Genomic DNA, 18,500 nt, shown 5'->3' with positions numbered 1-18,500 from the left:
GAGACCCGCGTATGAACAGAATTACAGCAGTTGGCAACTCTTCCTGCTAAAACTTCTTCTCCAGTATGTCCTTTCAACACCCCATCTACTGGCCACCATGGCAGTTTTTATGCTTTCACAAACTTTCTGGCTTTACCATCACTTCAGCATCACATGGTGTTTTGGGTTACAGTATACCACAGAGTTTCTTCCACTGTCCTGAGCTGCACTGCCACCCCTTTGGATTGCTACACAAGTCTTTTCTGCATTCTAATGAAATTCTTCCACTGGCCCAGCACAGTGCAGCTGTGGCTGTGATGCCTGGTAGTCTGCTGCATCCCAGCACCATTGCTGTTTCCAGCTTATGATGGAGAATCTCGGTAAATATTGCACACACAGCTTCTATGTATATTTTTCTCATCAAGGGAAACCCATCTTGCATTCCACTTCTTTATAGACATTCAGGTTGGTCTGTGTTTGAGCGTAGTCTGAAGCATGCAAGCATCGTAGGCTTCTTTTTCAAAACAGCCTTTAAATAACTACTGCTAAGGCTGCAAAATGTACCAACAATTAATATGTAAATATACTAATAAGTATGTAACCTTTCATAACTGACAGTCCTGTGTACAGCCTGTATGACACAGCCTAGCTGTTTTTTCACCATGTTGGATATGAAGTGGCATTGCTCTGCTGGCAGCACACCCGCTCAGTCACATGTAGACTGAGAGATGTTGTTTGTCTCTGTAGTTCAAGGTTAGTTAATTCGGGGGTCAGCGCTGAAGTTGTTAGTTGCTTCTTGCAGCAATTAACAATTAAGTTACATTTTTCTTAACTGTAGGTTTAGTACTACTTCAAAAAAACCCAAAACAAACCCAAACCAACTCAATCACTCCCCATAACACCTTCAATGAAAGACAGAACTGACACTTTCAGAATATATATGCTTTCAAATATTAAATTCTCATCAATTCTCATGATTTGTGTTTAGAATAAACCCCCAGAAGACTGAAAAACAAAACAAAACTTACAATGCATGATACTTCAAATGACTTTTCCAGGTATGTTTTCAGTACAGAAAATAAAAGCAAATGTTTGTATATACTTTGGTGCACGATGGAAGCCTGACTCACTGTGTCCTTATAGTGGTTCCAAAAAAACAAGGAACAAACTTAAACTCAACGTACAGTTTTCATTCAAATAAATCCTAGGTTCTTTTTTTAAACTCTGCCTCTGTTTCCTTAGTTTCAGACTTCCATGCATCTCTCTACCCTGCTCTCCTGACCCTGTTTCAGTCTCCAGAAGCTGCGCGGGTTCAGCCAAGCCAGGGAATGCTGCGCTGCCCTGGTTTTCTGTCCCTCCTGACGCAGGCTCAGCTCTGCCCCGTTCTGTGGCCTGTGGTTTACCTCCCTGGAGCTGTGCAGCTCTTAGGATGTCTTCTCTCTCCCCCACTGCTCTCTCTCAGAGGGTTTCCAGCCACACAATAAATAATGTATTGTGAACAGGCTCTGGTACTACTTGTATTTTATAGCAAATAAACAGGAGAGCTTGACACCAGGCAGAAAATCAATGCAGTTTTTATGCCTTGTAGCACCAGCTCCATGTTTTGCGCATTCAACCATTCAGGGCTGTGCCCGCTGTTATCTATGCAACTCAAGTGACTCCTTCCAATATGCTTTATTCTTCATTTTTCAGTAATATTTCACCTGCAAACTATTAGCTTTGCTGAATTACTACTCCTCAGCTAAGCAGTGGCAAACTTAGGCCATCCAAGTTGGGAAACATCTAAGTAAAACCAAGTAACAAAAATTATATGAATGGATGTCATGATCCACCTAAATGCTGATTAAAAAATCTTTCTTATTTCAAAATAAGATTGAATAAAATCACTAGTAACATGACAGCATAAATATCATTACACTGATGAACAAATGATGCATAAGTTCAAGAAAAATACCAACTATCAGCTCTTACGTGCATACAAATGTGACAAGACTGGGTACACTTACATTATCACAGCTGATCAGACAGTACACATTTTGTAAGGGGCAGAAAGTGTCATACTGCCCATAAAAGCATCCGGTACTGGGATTCCAAATTACATACTGACTTTGTTCCAAAGTTAATACATATGCAGTTGGTCCCTAGGAAAAAAAAACAGGAGAAAGACATTTTAAAACTGGCTATGAAGACAATATAGTTTGGATTGTTTGGAATATTACATTTTTACTATTGAGATAAATAGTACTTTTTTGGGGCATACTGGTGGGAAGAATTTACAGGTTTGTTACAAATCAACCAACTAACACTTACATAGTAATACAGAATTGTCTCAGTAATATACATTGTCTCTTTTAGGTGTCAGAGAAACGTTACATGGTCAGCCTCAAACCATTAAAATATAGATTCTGAAAATCATCTTAGTTCATCTAACAACTGATGTGAAATTCTATATACAGGAATGTTTAATGTATGCCACTTCCATATGGGCATGTCCTACTTGGCTACTGCCACAACTCTTATCCACGGGCCATCTCTGAGTTGAAGGACTGCTGCCTAGGCAGCACACTTTGTGTCTTATCCATCAGCCTTCCCTCATACTTAAAGGAATTTCCCAGCTATCTTTTTATATTCTCTATCAGGAATCCCTAAACTGCTCTTCTATTTTCTAATTATCTAATCTCCCAAACTTTCCAGGTACCTTGAAATACCTGAAATAATCCCCCTCCTTACAGCATACATAAACTGAATGCTTTATTAAGGACTACCATCTCCATCAGATTTGCAGTGGAAGGAGTGTACCTGAGTACCTGTTCCTGCTGTGCAATATCTGAGAATGTGCTAAAGAAACTAGTCACGACAGGGATTTTTTGACCAAAATTCTGTTTGGCAGAACTTTCACGTGTGCTTGGTAATTTGAAAAACTAATGGTGGAAATTTGCATTATAAACAGTCTTACCATCTCTTTAGAAAGAGCAGTATGGGTTACTTGGAAATCTGAGTGGTTCCATGAGAACAAATGCATCTCCTAATGGGCAAAAGAATCTAAATGTTTTAGTTCTTGGCCAGTCTAAGCCAGCCTGCTGCCCCAGTGGGCTCCCAGCAATGACAGGGCACGCAGCAGCCCAGGGCAAAGCAGCGTGCCTACCCGGCCTGCATTGCAGATGGCGGATGCAGACTGACTGTTTGAGCCAGAACAGATCTATCATTACTCTCGCAGCTCTGCCATCAGCTGGAGAGAGAATCAAGAGACAGATATGTAACAGTAAGAATCCCTGGCAAGCCCCTAACCCTCTCTTGCCATCTCTTCAACCTTTACCCAGTCCCACCCTGACTGTCACAAGCTGTATATTCATGACTCAAGACACTGTGAATGGACCATCTCCATACCATTTATACAAGCTAAAGGCCAATCAAGGTTTACAGATGCTTGGTATTGTACTACGAGGATGACGGCTACTACCAGATTAGGCATGGAAGCGTGGGTCCAGGAAAAAAAAAAAACACAAACAAAACAGACAACATTGATACTAAGATATACTTTCAACTTTTTTTTTTCCTCCCTCTCTGGAAAGAATCAGTTCCAGCAGCACCATGGTTTAGATAACTTCCTGGAGAAACATGCCAGTGAGAAACAATCCTATCCATTAGTGGGAACCAAAGACTTCAGAGAATAAAAGTTAATATTCAGACCAAATGAAAAGATCCTCATACCTCAGGAATAGCATTTCCAATGATAAGCCAGGCTTTTTTCCCCATACCAAGAAAATAATTACACAAGAGCACGGCGTGTTCTTCCTCATCTCCCGCCAGAAGATAAAGAAATTGCTAATTGAGATAAAAAAATAAAAGTCTTTATGCAGTTATCAACTGTGTTTTCAACTTACAACACTTAATAATATTTCTTAACACTTCTGAAGCAGAAGAGTCTTCTCAGATCTTTGCAACTCATCTTTATTGTTTATTGGGCACTGTTTCAACATGCAGGATGAAGAGTGAATGCTGTGAAAATCCATGCTGCAGATCTGAGATTTTACCACAAGAAACAAGGTCTTTTGTCTTTTGAGTTATTCTGAATTTTGCAGAAAAGTTCTCAGATGGTAAAAACATCATCTATGATTAACTTAATGTCTCCTGTTATTCTATAGATGACAGGATTTATTTGTATGTGACAAACAACACTAAACAACAACACAAAATCTCCCATTATTGCTGACATTACACACAATGTTGTTTCTGTAGTTCCTGGGAACTACAATGATCAATTTTAAGTCTAGTTTTAAAGTCTCCATCAGTCGGTGTCCTTTCACCTGTGCATGAGTAGCCAACTTGAATTGTTTTGTAACAAAAAAAAAAACAGGAAAAGCTTAAAGCCCTAAGCATTCTTAGGATCAATCAATCCCAACTTATCAAAGAAAAATTGTGGTTCACATCAGGATGAGCAACTTTTCTCAAGCTTTGGTCCTCAGTCTTTGAAATAAACAGCTTATAAAGAAAAATCGTCCTCACAATAGTAGAACCGCAGAATAATTTAGGTCTGAAGGGTCCAAAAGCAGGGGCTGCTACGATGTTACATTGCATTTGAGAGGATAAAGAGCTTCTGTTTAATGCATTACTTACGTCCGACGTACTCCATAAATCACAAATTCCAGCAAATGACACACTATCTGGCAAAAAAGGAATCAAAGCAACGTATCGAGCCACCAATTCCTGCATGAAAACAACATAGGGCAAGTCACCCCTTTAATTCACGACATGGATATATAACAATAGTATTATTATACCAGATGTGAGGCATAGTGCTGTTTCCACAGGTGTCAGTGACAAAACACTGACTAATAAACTCATTACAGTTGCAGCTTGCTCATTTTAGAACTTATATCAAAGACTGATACGATTTACTCCCATTAAGGTTTGGCATAACTCTGGGTCTTTTAAAGGACAATACTCATTAATATACCTATTTTTTTCCAGAGAAGACAAATACCCTTTTCTGGCTTCATTATAAATAGACTTACTGTGTATCACACATAGTCGTTACTACTTTATTCTCTATCTCTGGCTTTTCCTTTACAAAAAGAGCATAACTATACAGCAAACGTATAAAAATGTTAAGTGCCCACATGCACATGCAAACACACACATTCTGAAATCTATATCCCAGAAACTTCACTGTCTTTTCTAAGTACTTACTGCTGCTGTTTGAGAACTATTTGGGACGGCATCAAGAAGCTCCTGTGGTGGATTCAGAGCTTTGATATATCTGGTAATAAAAACTGTTTTCCCATTGAGGTCAATTACAGTTGTCAGGCACTGGCGGCTTGGAAACTTTGATGTACATTCAGCTTCATACTTTGCTGCTGCCTGGAGCAATTTCTCATCTTCTTGGGTATCAAACTTCGAAAGAGAGTAGAATTTTTATAAAAATAATTGTATTTATAATTTGGGCTTAAGTCTTTACTATGTTTGGCCTTATTTCACCATTTACAGGAGCGTAAAAGGAGTGTATAATTCTTTCCTAATAGCATTTTGAAATATCCTTGTAGTTACATACTTTGGTTCACACACATGTAAGAAACCTCAAAGTAATGGAAAACCAGGCGATTTCCAGTTACTTAGGAATGCACGTAATGACCTGTACCTATAGCTGGCTTTAATAAAGCACTGAAAATGTAATGAAAGTTATGGCCAAGTAAAACTACAGGGATGAATATGTAACACCACATATTAATTCAAAGATAAACAATTACGGTTAGCTACTAATCCTACATACTATTCACATCACACTCCATTAAAAACACAATTGAGGTTATGCACAAAATCCCAGTAGTTTTTCTATAAATAATACTGCAATAACCCTGCACAATGCCAAAATATTTGCAGAGAAGGTCCAAGTAATTTTTAGATAAATCCTTATAATTCAGACTTGTCTAAAATTTTAACGCTTTTAGATGAGGTTTTCCAGAAGCAAATCTAGGATTCAAAAGCACGTATTAATTAGATAATAATGACATTTATTTGCTCATATGTCACCTAAGATACCCTCTTTAAAGGTCTTAGGATTAGTCAAAATAGTTTTTTACATCTACTTAGAATCCCTGGTATATTTCTAGTGGTGCTGAGAATAAAAGCTCACTCTTCATAGTATTTTTGCTCAACATAAACCACTTTGTCCTTTGCTACCCTTCTTCTCAAACCAACCAGAGGTGGAACAGCTGGGCAGGGCCCTGCAGTTAGATCTGCAGGTCAGCAGAGAAGGCATGCAGTGCTGATCCTTCTCAACCATAATTAACAGCAGAAGTATACAGCCTCCAGCACTTTGTATATTTAAATGTCAAAATTCACTGCAAATATTACTGACAAATAAACAACTACTATATGTCAAACTAACGCAAAGTGCAAAAAGATTGCTGAATGGCACAAAACCAAGCTCAATCTTAAACAAGGAACAACGGGAATCTGTCAACTGATGCAATTTATTACTATTGTACCTTCTTAAGCATTTCATTCATCTATATAGAGATTCAGGAAGGACAGCAAGAAAGAGAGGAAAAATAGGTAAAGAAACAAAAAAAAGGTATTGCAAAATTAAACTAAAATTAAGCTTAACATCCTAAAACAGTATACAAGTATTTCAAAGAACACAAAGAACAGCAAAACCAGTTAGTTTGTTTTTGTCATTTTATGTCAAACACTTTCTATAACAAGTATATGTGTTACATCTGGGGAGTTGCAGCACAGAATTATAACTTTCAGTCCTGGTTAGAATACATGCATGTCACTTTAGTAGTGCTTGTACGTACAGATTTCATTAGATACCTACCGCATAAAATACAACAGTCTCTTAATGATTTTGGTCCTGCTTTACTTAGTTTCCTCTAACATGAAGTTATATTTTATTGTTTTATATTTATATGGCTTTGAAAAAAATTGATTATTTGAAAATCCTGTACAATGTTTGCTAAAGAAATGATTTGGTTTGGCTTAGTATCCAAGGTAAACAAATCATCTGCTGCTAAGTAATATTTGTATAAGATTTACAGAAATCTCTAATGCAAAGAGTGAACAAAATCTGGCAAAACTCCTACTGATTTATTACTCACAGCTGTTTTTTCCACTGTTTTCCAAATTTTAGAAAACAGATCTTTTGTACCAATAGCTTTTGTACCTCAGCCAGACTTTCCTTATTCCTGGTCTTACTTTCGATGCACTTCAGTGACAATGCACTTTTCGGTAGTTGATAGATTTGATAGAATCGTGGAACAGCCCAGGTTGGAAGTGACCTTGAGAGGCCCTCTTGTCCAACCTTTCATGGGAAAGGGAGCCCAGATGAGACTGACTAGCGCCCTGTCCAATCGCATCTTGAAAACCTCCAGTGATGGCGACTCTGCCATGTCCCTGGGGAGGTTGTTCGAGTGAACGACTGTTCTTACTCTAAAAAATTTCTTTCTTATATCAAGACACAATCTCCCCTGGTGCAACTTATGCCCATTGCCCCTCGTCTTCTCAGTGTGACTCCTTCTAGGGAGAAGCTTTGGCATGGAGTAGGTCTTGCTACTTAGAACAGGACTCATTTGCTGTGTTGTGATTTAGTGTGCTACGATTCTTTGCTGCATCCTCAGAATGGAAGGTACTTCAGTCTCCTTCCAGTTCTTTATGTCTGAGTTTTGGCAAGGGGCAGTTAGCCCCTACCATCATATTTGAAATGAAAGAGAACTTACGTCAGAAAGATCTATGACTTAAAATAATGCTGTTTTTTCCCCTCTGAAGTGTTCAAATAAATTCTAAGTATATCTACCAAACCGCACCATTTTACTGAGCATTAATACAATACATAATCTTTTGGTAAACTACATACCAAATTGCATCTATGCAAGAAATTCTCAGCATTTGCTCATTATTTAAAGAGGTCAAGATTTGCAGCATATAGTCCACAATATTTTACAATAATCTCACCCCTAATTTGAATTTCTATGATTTTTCTTTTGAAACAGTACTGGAGATGGGTCTTTCTGTAAACAGAGATCTGTTTCCTTACAAATTCAGTACATCTTTTTCCCAGAAACTAACTGCTGTATGTGAAGGTTAAGATTGAAACTCTTGAATAAGGTCTCCTCTCTTAAAGGTGCTTCAAGCCTGTTAAGTTTATATTTATGGTTTCAAGTCCTAGTAATACTGTTATCATTCAAAGTAATTGACCTTAAAAGGCATCCATGGATGCACTTTATTTCTTTATTTTCTTTATTTTCAACAGTACTGAACTGTAACAATTCCCACAGTATTCCATGAGAACAAGAAAGCATAGGACTGGATAGTTTCCAAGGCTATAATTTAACAGGAAAAATGGTTTTTTGAATGAATCATACAATCTTATATTTATTTTGAAAAAGAAATTACATAATGATAGACTTTCTCTCCAGCTTCTCTTTGTCTCTAATAAATGACCAGTGTCGCACTGAATTGGAAAATAATGAACTGCTGCTTTTTGTGCATGAAAAACATACATCCTTGCTGAATGAATCTCAAAATCATTGCATAATGTTACTTAAAATAGCAAGAGGTGGATGCATTTTAACTACATATTGTTGCTAATGTAAGGCACTTCTGGTTTAGTAAAATAAATGAAAAAAATAACAGCTGCTGTTGAGAAATAATTATCCTCAAGATCTGGGGGCATGCATGAAGCCATAAATAATAAATGCTGTATTTGAATAGTATAAACACAGAAGCAAGAAAATACTATGTCTGCACCTGCCACCTCCTCTTCGTCCACTGTTCACAAGTGCTCACATGAATACTTTATTGCTTACAAAAATAAATGGGAAAATTAAAGGCTCATAGATATTCTAGTTCCTATTAACATTGGAACTAGATACCTGGTGAAAGTTATTTCTCATGGATTAAGCGTCCATCTAACTTAGTGGTGCATCCAATTAAATTGAACTGAGCTAAAAAATTTGAAGTAGAGCACTCAGAATTTGTGTTAATGTCCTTCCGTACTTGTATTCACGTCCTTCGGTACACTAAGCATACCTATTTATGTACATCTCAAGAACAGCACCACTGGAAACAAAAAGCAAGAATATGATGAATTACTGAATAGTTACCTTTTCTCTGACTGACTCTCCAGGAATGAGCTGTGGTTCAATGGTAATGAACAGTGTTATATACGAGCCCTCACTCAGATTTCGCACAGAATCATAACCTCTCTCAATTCCCAGGTTCTTTTCTTTGCTGTAGCCAAGGAGGACTGGAGGAATATCCACCTTAAACGTACCATCAATCTACAACACATACAGAGAAATACTTCTCATTAGACCCAAAAAAGCAAAACTTCCTTCTCAAATACATTTGCTACTTGTATTCAAATATTTTCTTCATTTGATTTATTGCTCTGAATTACAAAACAATAACATCAGAGCATATGACATATACACTGATTAACGGTGGTAAAAACACGAGCCATCTCATTGTTAAATGTATTAATTACAACTAGATTTCAGCCTCTCGTGCACATTATGGATACTAATATTTAATGTAATGGAAATCATACACACTAGTTCTTAGAGAAACAAAGAGTGACAGCTTTTCAGTGTTTTTATTTCAAACAGTAGTCTCCACATGGCACTGTTTACCTGGGAAAAAGACAAAACGGCAAAATACAGGTTGCAGGACTACACTTCTGGAGGAAGCATCACACCAACATTGCCTTTGATGTGGCAATGATGTTTCAGCATCCCACAGATGGACACCTTCCACACAGAAGCTGCTGATGCTTCTTGGGTGCAACTGGAACTGGGCCCATTCAGGCAGTTTCCCCATGGAAGAGTGCTCTGACAGACTCACCTGACTTTGCACCTCCCTCTGCCACCACAGACACAAGATAAGGCCTTTCTGAAAGGTCACGTCAGACAAGAGATGGCATGCCCCACACCTGCTCAGGCAAGCCTCAACAGTGGAAGTACACAGCTTTAAGAGAAAAGTGAGAAGATTAACCTCCTGATTTGGGCAGAATTCAGGTGACTGACATCAGGAAAGACTTCTTCAATGGATGTGGAAGATGAACAGATGACTCACCGGGCTGACCCATCAAACATTTAAGAACAAAATTAAGTTTTGATGAGGAGAAAACTCTAAATCACTCAGAACTTCTGATGCAATGAGATGAAGAAACACTTAATTTGCTACTGAAATTTAATTGCTAGATGCCCCTTGATATAACCACTGGAATGATCAGGCTTTTTCAAATTCAGTAAGAAATCTTGTTCAAATGAAAAGAATCTCTAATGCTGGGAAGATCTATGCCGGCATTCACACTGTGCTTAGGGAATCAAACTGCAACACCTCCTCAAAGAGAGTCAGGAGTGCATCTGACAGGAATCCTGGAGATACTCTGGTTGACATCAGTATTGGTAATCCTCAAAGACGGACTATAGGCTGTGTCCTTCACTATGTATGGGTAAGCAGTCTGTTAAAATGGCTAAGTCTGCTCAGGACTGTGAGCGGACACACTTCTCAGGTGAATTTCACACATTCAGTACAGAACATTTCCCCAAGAGAGTAAAGGATCTTGTTCTTTCTTGTTTGTTGATCTGTTAACAATGGTAGCCACATTATGTCACGTTGCCTGCACACAATGGCCAAAGACTCATGAAAAGAAGGCCAGACATTCTTACTACTTACATCTTCTCTGAAGTCAATGAAAGGTTCATTCTATAGGGTACCACAACCCTCAAACACCTACATCCACCGATTAACCTCCCATATTCCAGATAGCATATTATTAATGATCTAGCAGAAGCACGTGGACTAGCACTGGTTAGACATGCACGGTCCAAAATTTCTCAGCAATGAAAAGAATCCCATGCTTTCTTGAATCCCATGACAATTATGTTCTGTTATGCCTTGTGAACAGCGAGCCTAAGAAAACCACTTTGAACTCCAAGCACTGCACTTAAATTAAATGAGACCCCTACAGACTTATCCTCCACTCAAAGAATCCAAGAGGCTCACAGTATGCCTTAAAGCCCTTAAGGTTCTGAGAAGTGCCCTACATACCCAGAGAAGAGCAAATTAATGCGTCATTAGGCGATGACTGATTGTCAGAATGTTTGTGAAATAAGAACCTGAGACTTTTGTGATATGACGACTTGATCTACACATGAAAGTAACTGCCCTGCAGAAAGAGAGTCCTACATCAAGATTACAGTATGATAGGACTACTGGTGTGAAAAATTATTTTCGTTAACCTAAGTCCAGGATGAGTGGACAGACAAAAAAAAAAAGCCTTTCCCCTATGAAGAACTGTATGTTTTACTATTGCTCCCATGACTAACCATTGATATCTCTTGAAGAAGGCTTCTCTTCAAAAGTTCTAAAAATGGAGGAAAGAAGGCATTGGGAGAGGCAAAGGTGAAAACTTGGTGATTCATGAAGAGTGTGAAAAAACAAGATTTAGGTCAAGTTTCCTATCACTTATCCAGGTAATATTCCTATTCCTAGATCACCTATCTAGGCTGGGCAATACCAGGGATCTCAAAAGTCACTGACAAAACCACCTAAAGAATTTGCACTTTTAATCTCATTACTGAAGAAAGCCAGGCTGAATTGTCAGTGTAGAAGTATGTTTGTCTGTCTCTTATCCCTTCAAAACATTGAACTTACTGACAAATACTCATCAAATTTGACAAAAAACAGTGGTTTCAAAGACATTTTCAAACAATTCCATAAAGATAAACTAACAGGTACAGAGAACATAATTAAATCTGACATTTCATTACCAGCCCCTTTTCATTCTCCAGTTTTGTATTTTAAGAGATTTACTCAAAGTTATTGACACTTACCCTCGCTTGAAAATATATTGTAGTAAATGGAATCTTAACACATCCCAGCCAGTGTCTCTCAACACGAGTGAGGATTCCACTTCCTTTTTCATGATCATCCTATTAAGAAGGCCCCCAACATAAAACTTCATAATACAGCTTCACTTCCTTTAATTTATTTAACAATTTAATCAAGGCATTAATAAAAAAATCTGTGTTGTTTTTAATAATTTAAGTATAGGATCAGTTAGTAGTATGGCAACGATTATTCTGCATGCTTTTCAAGCATGCCAGATGCTGAACAAATACAAGAATGTCATGGTCCACGATATGTTGTGCTTGCATTTCAGATTATACTCCTGTATAATCTGTGATGGAGAACTCAAATCTGACAAGGAGTCCACAAGAGTCTTCTCAGACAAAGTAAATTAGACTATCGTCTTCTAATGAAATATTTTACTAGTATTTAGAAAAGCTTTTTGAAGGTAAAATTGCATGAAAATCTAACTAAACCCTGTAGATCGGATGCATTGTTTTCATGTGTATTGCCTATCAGGGATTTCCAAGTCTAATATGATTAGCCTACAAGTTACTTTAAAAAAAAAAAAAAATTCTCGAAAGGCTAGAGTGACATTGGAGTTTCAAGACCGTATTTTTCCTCCTTCTGCTGCATCAAATTCTATTTCAGTTTTGAGGACAGAATTCTGCTCTCAGTGAAATGTGTGCATTATTTATTTTTGGGTTATGTTTTCAAGAATGTTGAGTACTGCTATTTTTGTTCATGCTGAATTGACTACGAAAGCTTTCACTGGTTTCAAGAGGGGAAGGAGTAATGCCAACACTGACAGCTTACAAAAATTTCTTGTTACTAGTACTTGCAATTTTTATCTCACTCAAAAAAATAATATATACAACCAAAAGATGTTTTTTTTCACCAAACAGCTTGTAAAACAGGATGAGACAGAGCATAAAAAGATAGTTAATAAAAAATGCAGGAACTGGGATCATCCATCTGGAATTTAGTAAAAATCCTTATTAGGTTTAAGAAGAGTAGAATTCAGATTACAATTCATACGTTGCCACTCACTTTTAATATCTACAATTTCATTATGTATCAGTAAAATAGATTACATACACATGTTCAACTCTAGCAGCACATTATAAAGTACAAGCTTAATTTGTACAGACAAAAGGTTAACACTGTAAAGACTGCTCCCGCTAACAATCTTGCAGTATTGACTAGATATAAAACCGTAAGGAATGACAAAATAGAGAAAAAAGAGGCACAGGAGGGTGAAAGCTATTACACTGAAAAGTCTTATTCTGTGAACTTCAAAAAGCTGATAATATTCTGTAATATATACTGTCCTTCAATTATGAACTCACCTCTACAGCATCATGAAGTACTTCATCAAAAACATTAATGAAAACTTCATCCTTCACTGACTGCAAACTGTGGGTGCTGTAGTCACCATTAGGAGCTCTGAAAAGGTTAAACAATCCAAAAAAGTGATTTGAGCAGAACAGGAAAATAAGTGATTTGAACAGAACAGAAAAATTTGAATAAATGTGCATGCTCAAATTAAATTATTATTACTCGCAAATAATCTTATTTCATTTTGCCATACCTAAACGGAAGCTCAAGTTCCTCATTCCAGTTGGGGTTTGGACCCTCTGCTGTTGTTGTCCGGCAGACTGTTCGCTGAAAAGAAACTTCTACAAAAGGACGGACTAAAACCTATAAATAAGAGATCAAAAAACAAAGGAAACAGATCTCTATAAAAATTAATCAGACCATACTAAATTACAAATTTTGACGCATCTAGAAAAAAAAAAGTATACTTTGTGGAGATCAAGCTGGTCCAACCCAGATAAAACTTTAATATACCTTAAATATTGCACTTCCCAGGCTTCTAAGCATTTATGAAGCTTTTAAAATATTTTATATGTTAGCATTTCCAAAAGATTACATGTATTCAGAATACTTGATCTATTTGTATACACCAGCAAAACCACACCTAAGAGTGGGAAAGCTACTGACTATCTGATCAAAGAAGGTAACTGAAACAGAACATGTGATCCAGACACCAGTGGCAAAAAATGCACTTGTATGCTCTTATCTGTAATCCAAGAAGCCTACTGCTACAATCCTGGTTGTCTCTGAAACTGGCCCCTATTACAGATAAGCAGCTCCTAACTAGACACAACACACACCTAATGTGATTAAAAATGCCTTAATGGAGCATTTCATTAGCGTTCAAATGCATATGGCAGAACCTCTTCTACTTTCCAAGAAGCAATAACTCTGAGGAAAATCATAGGAAAACCAGGAAAACACACTGAAGGACATCCACCTTCATTCAGAAGGATGCTGAATTTAGTTCTCAATAGCAAGCATGTGTAGCTTCATTATCAGCCATAAGAATGGCTGTGCTGGTTTAGACTAAGAGTGCACTGGGCTCAAAATTTAGGCTGTGAAAATGGCCACCAGCAGACACATACAGAAGAGTAAGAACAGAGCAGGCAAACAGGATATTTTGTCCTATCACTTTTCCAGGCTTCAACTGTTTTCAGATGGAAGGTCTTTCCTAAGCCTGTAATGATATTTCTGTTTAGTAACTCCCAATGGATCACTCTTCCAAATATTTGTCCAATACCCACTTCAATGCAAGCAAACCTCTCTATTCCACAATACGTGTAAGCAACTTTTCTGGGCACCTACTGACTGCTGCATGAAGAGTCACAGCCTTCTGTCTGTTTTGAACCTAACTCCTCCCCGCTTCGTTTGACAATCCCTCACCCTCGTACCGAAAGGGCCAGTAAACAGCCAGTCCCTATCCACAGTCTCTATATTACTCATGATTTTGAGTCTCTCTACCATATTCCTCCTCCCCTATTCGCAGTTACTACCGTTCTGGCTGAAAAGCCTGACCATTTTTCACTGTACGGTAGCCACCCTGTATTTCTGACATCCTTATTGCCCTTCTCTGAGCGTTTTGAAGCTTTACTATCTTTTTGGAGATCAAGGAGCGGGCAAGCCAACCTCACTAATAAGATATCTTTTTGATGGTAAATGTTACTGTCTGTGGAAAAGAGGAATGCTCACAACTTCACATAAGAAAATGCTTGTTTTGTAAGATACCTGGTTGAATGCCCAGTCTGGGCTATCAGTTGGGCTCTGAGCTGACGGAGAGGCTGCAAACATCTCATTAAAGGACCTTGAAGATTTAGATGGTTGTTGAAGTTTGCTATGAGAGGAAAACAACAAGACAAGACAGAGAACACATTATAAAATATTAATCCCTCACATTCTGTATTAACCATACAGAATTTTGGAAATACTTCTGATATTTTTATGTTATGACTTTAACCTTGGAAAGATATTTATTTGATCAAGTAACATGAAAAGAATGCCAGAAAGGGATAGCGAGTGTATAGCTCTTGTAAGCCTCATTGCAAAACACTGCTTTGTGCCTGGAGGCTCTCTTTTCTCAAGAGCGTATCAACCCCAGACCTTTTTTTTTTTTTTTTTTTGCCTCCCCCCGTACAATCTCCTCGAGCTACAGGTTTTTCAGTTTAAGGAGATGAATCCCCACAGAATTCTTAAACAGTGTAGACTTCATGGTATCCAGGCAAGGCCTCTACAACAAAATTAAACCAATATGAATATTACACAACCAGCAACCCATGAGTGAAATAAAATAAATGTTAGTGTGTTAATTTTTATAGTGTTTCCAAATAACTTTGTCTGTAATAACACCACAGTAGAGATTAAGAAAAAAACCACAAAACTATTCATGAAGAAAGCAGCTCAAAATACAGTATCATATAATGCAAAAAGACTAGGAGGGTTTTTAGTTATTTTTGTAATACTGATAATGAGTTGAAATTTTCATATTTTCCTTCCTGTCAATATGTTTCTAATATGAATTGCTTTTCTCAGTATGAACTTATTTACAGAAACCCAACAGAACCTTTATTATAGCAAAGCAATAAACCAGCATAAGATGCTAAATTCTGTAGGCACAGTAATTGGTCAGCTTGAAAATACCTCCGAGTTAAATGGAAGGTGTATTTATTTGGGGAGAGAGAGAGAATGCTGCACTAATACATTGCTTCTGCAACTGAACCAGACTGTTCAGAACTTCAGTATGTCTCCATGACACAGCTTTAACCTGCCTGAAGGTAACGGTCGCCTTTAAAATTAGTCAGAGCCAAATTAGACTCAGTCCATTAACTTAAACAAACAGTTCATGAAGGAGAAGACTACACTCAGAAGGCAAATATAGTATCCCACAATGAAGAACTGGATTTTTAAAATACTTTTTTTTTTTGATGTAATGAATTAAAATTGCCCTAACTAGCAGGCTTGCTTAAGGTATAATTCAACTGATATTACCAGGGTTATAATGTTGTCAAAACCGTAAGTTATCTTCCAGACAATTTTTTCCTCAAGCAGATTAATACAGTTTTTAGTAAAACATTTCTTGAATTTAGCAGTTACACATAAATGATCATATTATTCTACAAAATTGCATGGGAGGTTGCTCATTGCAGGGGACGTTGGTCTAGATGACCTTTTAAGGTCCCTTCAAACCCAAACTACTCTATGATTCTAAACCTACAAAACAGGAGATCTTTATCATTACTGATAAAAAGATAAATGTATATGTGTTTTTATCAGGAGGATCAAAACACCACATATGGCTGAATTTCAACATTAGTTGCTTCAGCTGTCCTCAAAACAGCAGAAACCAGAAAATGAATCTGTACTGGAAACAGGCAGTTCAACATACCTCATCGCTGGTTTTCTCACTGGAATATCATAAGCTCTGATGATGTTCACCAACAGTTTTATGTCTCCATCTGATAAATTCTGTGCTGTGACCTTCTTCCTTTCTTTTCTTCTTGGCTTTAACGGACGTTTTGGCTCTGCCAGTTTAAAGAGGCTGAGTCCCAAAATACTAATAATCACAAAACAGATATTTAGTCATTTTTGTATAGAATCCAGCATTCTAGTGTTTCCATGACACACAGGCAAATTATGCACTAACAGAAAAAGGAAATATATGCTCCCATTAGTGCCATACAAAACTCTATGACATGTCAATATGTTTTGTTTCATACGACACAATCCAGTTCTGTCTTTTATTTCAGAAATTATAACTTAAATGTGCAAACAAGTTTTTTCCCCAAACTAGGTAAGGTACAACTAAGACAATTACACAGCTTCAAGATAGATCTAAACTACAGTGCTACAAACAAGGTATCTAGCAGATGACAACAACCAATGTATGGAATAGGCAAAAAATCTAATTACACAGATCTACAAATGCCTTTGTACTACGTACAACGAAAAATAGGCTATAGAAAGGAAGCAGACTGAATATGTCACAACATACCCTGGACCCTCAGAACTTATAACCCAAGGCAAAGCAGAACCAAAGGAAAAAAAAAACAGAACAGGAAAAGAATAAAAAGCAGACGTATGTTTTTTCACATCATTGATATTAACTGCAGATACTCCAAAACCTACTTTAAAACTGACAGACAATAACATTATTTCCTGATACATAATAAAAAAAAAAAAGATATCACAGTAAGTAAATTATTTCCTGATACATAATAAAAAAAAAAAAATAAAATCACAGTAAGTACTGTTAAAATAACACAAAATTCAAGTTACTGAAATATCTCACTAAGTAGATGCTTTAAACAAATCATGGTGTATTTTAAATTCACTAAACATATATATTAGCAAATAGAATCCAATATGAATTAATATCCATGATAAGAAAATATCAATGAAGCATTTTATTTTAAATAACTCAAAAAGCTGATTATAGTCTCATTTGGATTTTTCCATTCTGTGATGTGAAAACATGAACTAAAAACCAGGATGAACTCGTTTGTAAGAGAGTGAGTCTCTGTATCTCCAGCAGATGGAACTGTTTAGATTTATACTGCTGATTGAAAAAGCTTTGTCTGTACTTTAAGGGTGTCACATTTATAGTAAACACAAGCAACTTTCTACATAAAAGAAAATACAACTATCTTTCACAACCTGTTTACTTACACAGATTTTAAGTTAGCAACAGTAATTAAGAGTCATCTATGCTGTGATGACTGATAAATGTCAAAATCAACAACTATGGGATTTGGAACAATAATTCCAAGAAAGTGCTTAAGTAATAAAACAATTAATAATCTTAAAAGAAAAAAGAAGTAATTTCCAAACCCAGTAACATTTCCGAAAGTAAACAGCATCTGACAACATCCAGCAACAGCAAACGGAATTACATGAGAAGTAAAATAAAGAAAACAACTGTTAAAAAAATCTGTTGCACATTATTTGCAGGGCATATGCACTGACTCACAGTGAGCATTGCCTATAGAACCAGCAGTACTGTTACTACCTCTGATGCTTGTCTGAGATTCGGAAATCATTTAATCTGGCACCAGCTAGGGGTATGCTCAGCTCATCAGATCACAGCCTGATGCATTATATCCTGCTAAATTTTATTTACATGCTGTAAAATTACTGCTACCAAACCCACACTTTTTCTTAAAAAAGCATTTACATACTTTGTCTATCAATACACTGTCTGTACTGGTAGAGGTGTACATAGTGATTGGAAGTCTGTATGTTATACTAAACACAAAGTCGCATCAGTTAGTCACATCAATGCGCTTTGCAAGAAA

The 18,500-nt window shown here is 37.0% G+C and overlaps 1 protein-coding gene across 2 annotated transcripts in view; it reads right to left on the bottom strand.

Moving 5' to 3' along the window:
• The window catches only part of CC2D2A (coiled-coil and C2 domain containing 2A), a 53,666-nt gene that overhangs the window by 3,016 nt on the left and 32,150 nt on the right, over positions 1 to 18,500 (bottom strand). For both annotated transcript variants that reach the window (XM_009887618.1, XM_009887617.1), the window contains 10 exons: positions 16,595 to 16,762; positions 14,941 to 15,046; positions 13,427 to 13,536; positions 13,185 to 13,281; positions 11,820 to 11,918; positions 9,084 to 9,260; positions 5,170 to 5,373; positions 4,597 to 4,686; positions 3,691 to 3,804; positions 1,986 to 2,120 (listed from right to left, as the gene is read on the bottom strand). In XM_009887618.1, the coding sequence (XP_009885920.1) occupies positions 1,986 to 2,120; positions 3,691 to 3,804; positions 4,597 to 4,686; positions 5,170 to 5,373; positions 9,084 to 9,260; positions 11,820 to 11,918; positions 13,185 to 13,281; positions 13,427 to 13,536; positions 14,941 to 15,046; positions 16,595 to 16,762 (1,300 nt within the window). The remainder of the gene's footprint in view (positions 1 to 1,985; positions 2,121 to 3,690; positions 3,805 to 4,596; positions 4,687 to 5,169; positions 5,374 to 9,083; positions 9,261 to 11,819; positions 11,919 to 13,184; positions 13,282 to 13,426; positions 13,537 to 14,940; positions 15,047 to 16,594; positions 16,763 to 18,500) is intronic.

This window comes from Charadrius vociferus, unplaced genomic scaffold (assembly GCF_000708025.1).
Source record: "Charadrius vociferus isolate BGI_N301 unplaced genomic scaffold, ASM70802v2 scaffold306, whole genome shotgun sequence".
NCBI lineage: Eukaryota > Metazoa > Chordata > Aves > Charadriiformes > Charadriidae > Charadrius > Charadrius vociferus.
Note: the sequence above shows the minus strand (reverse complement) of the source record. Positions and strands in the feature narration are given on the sequence as shown.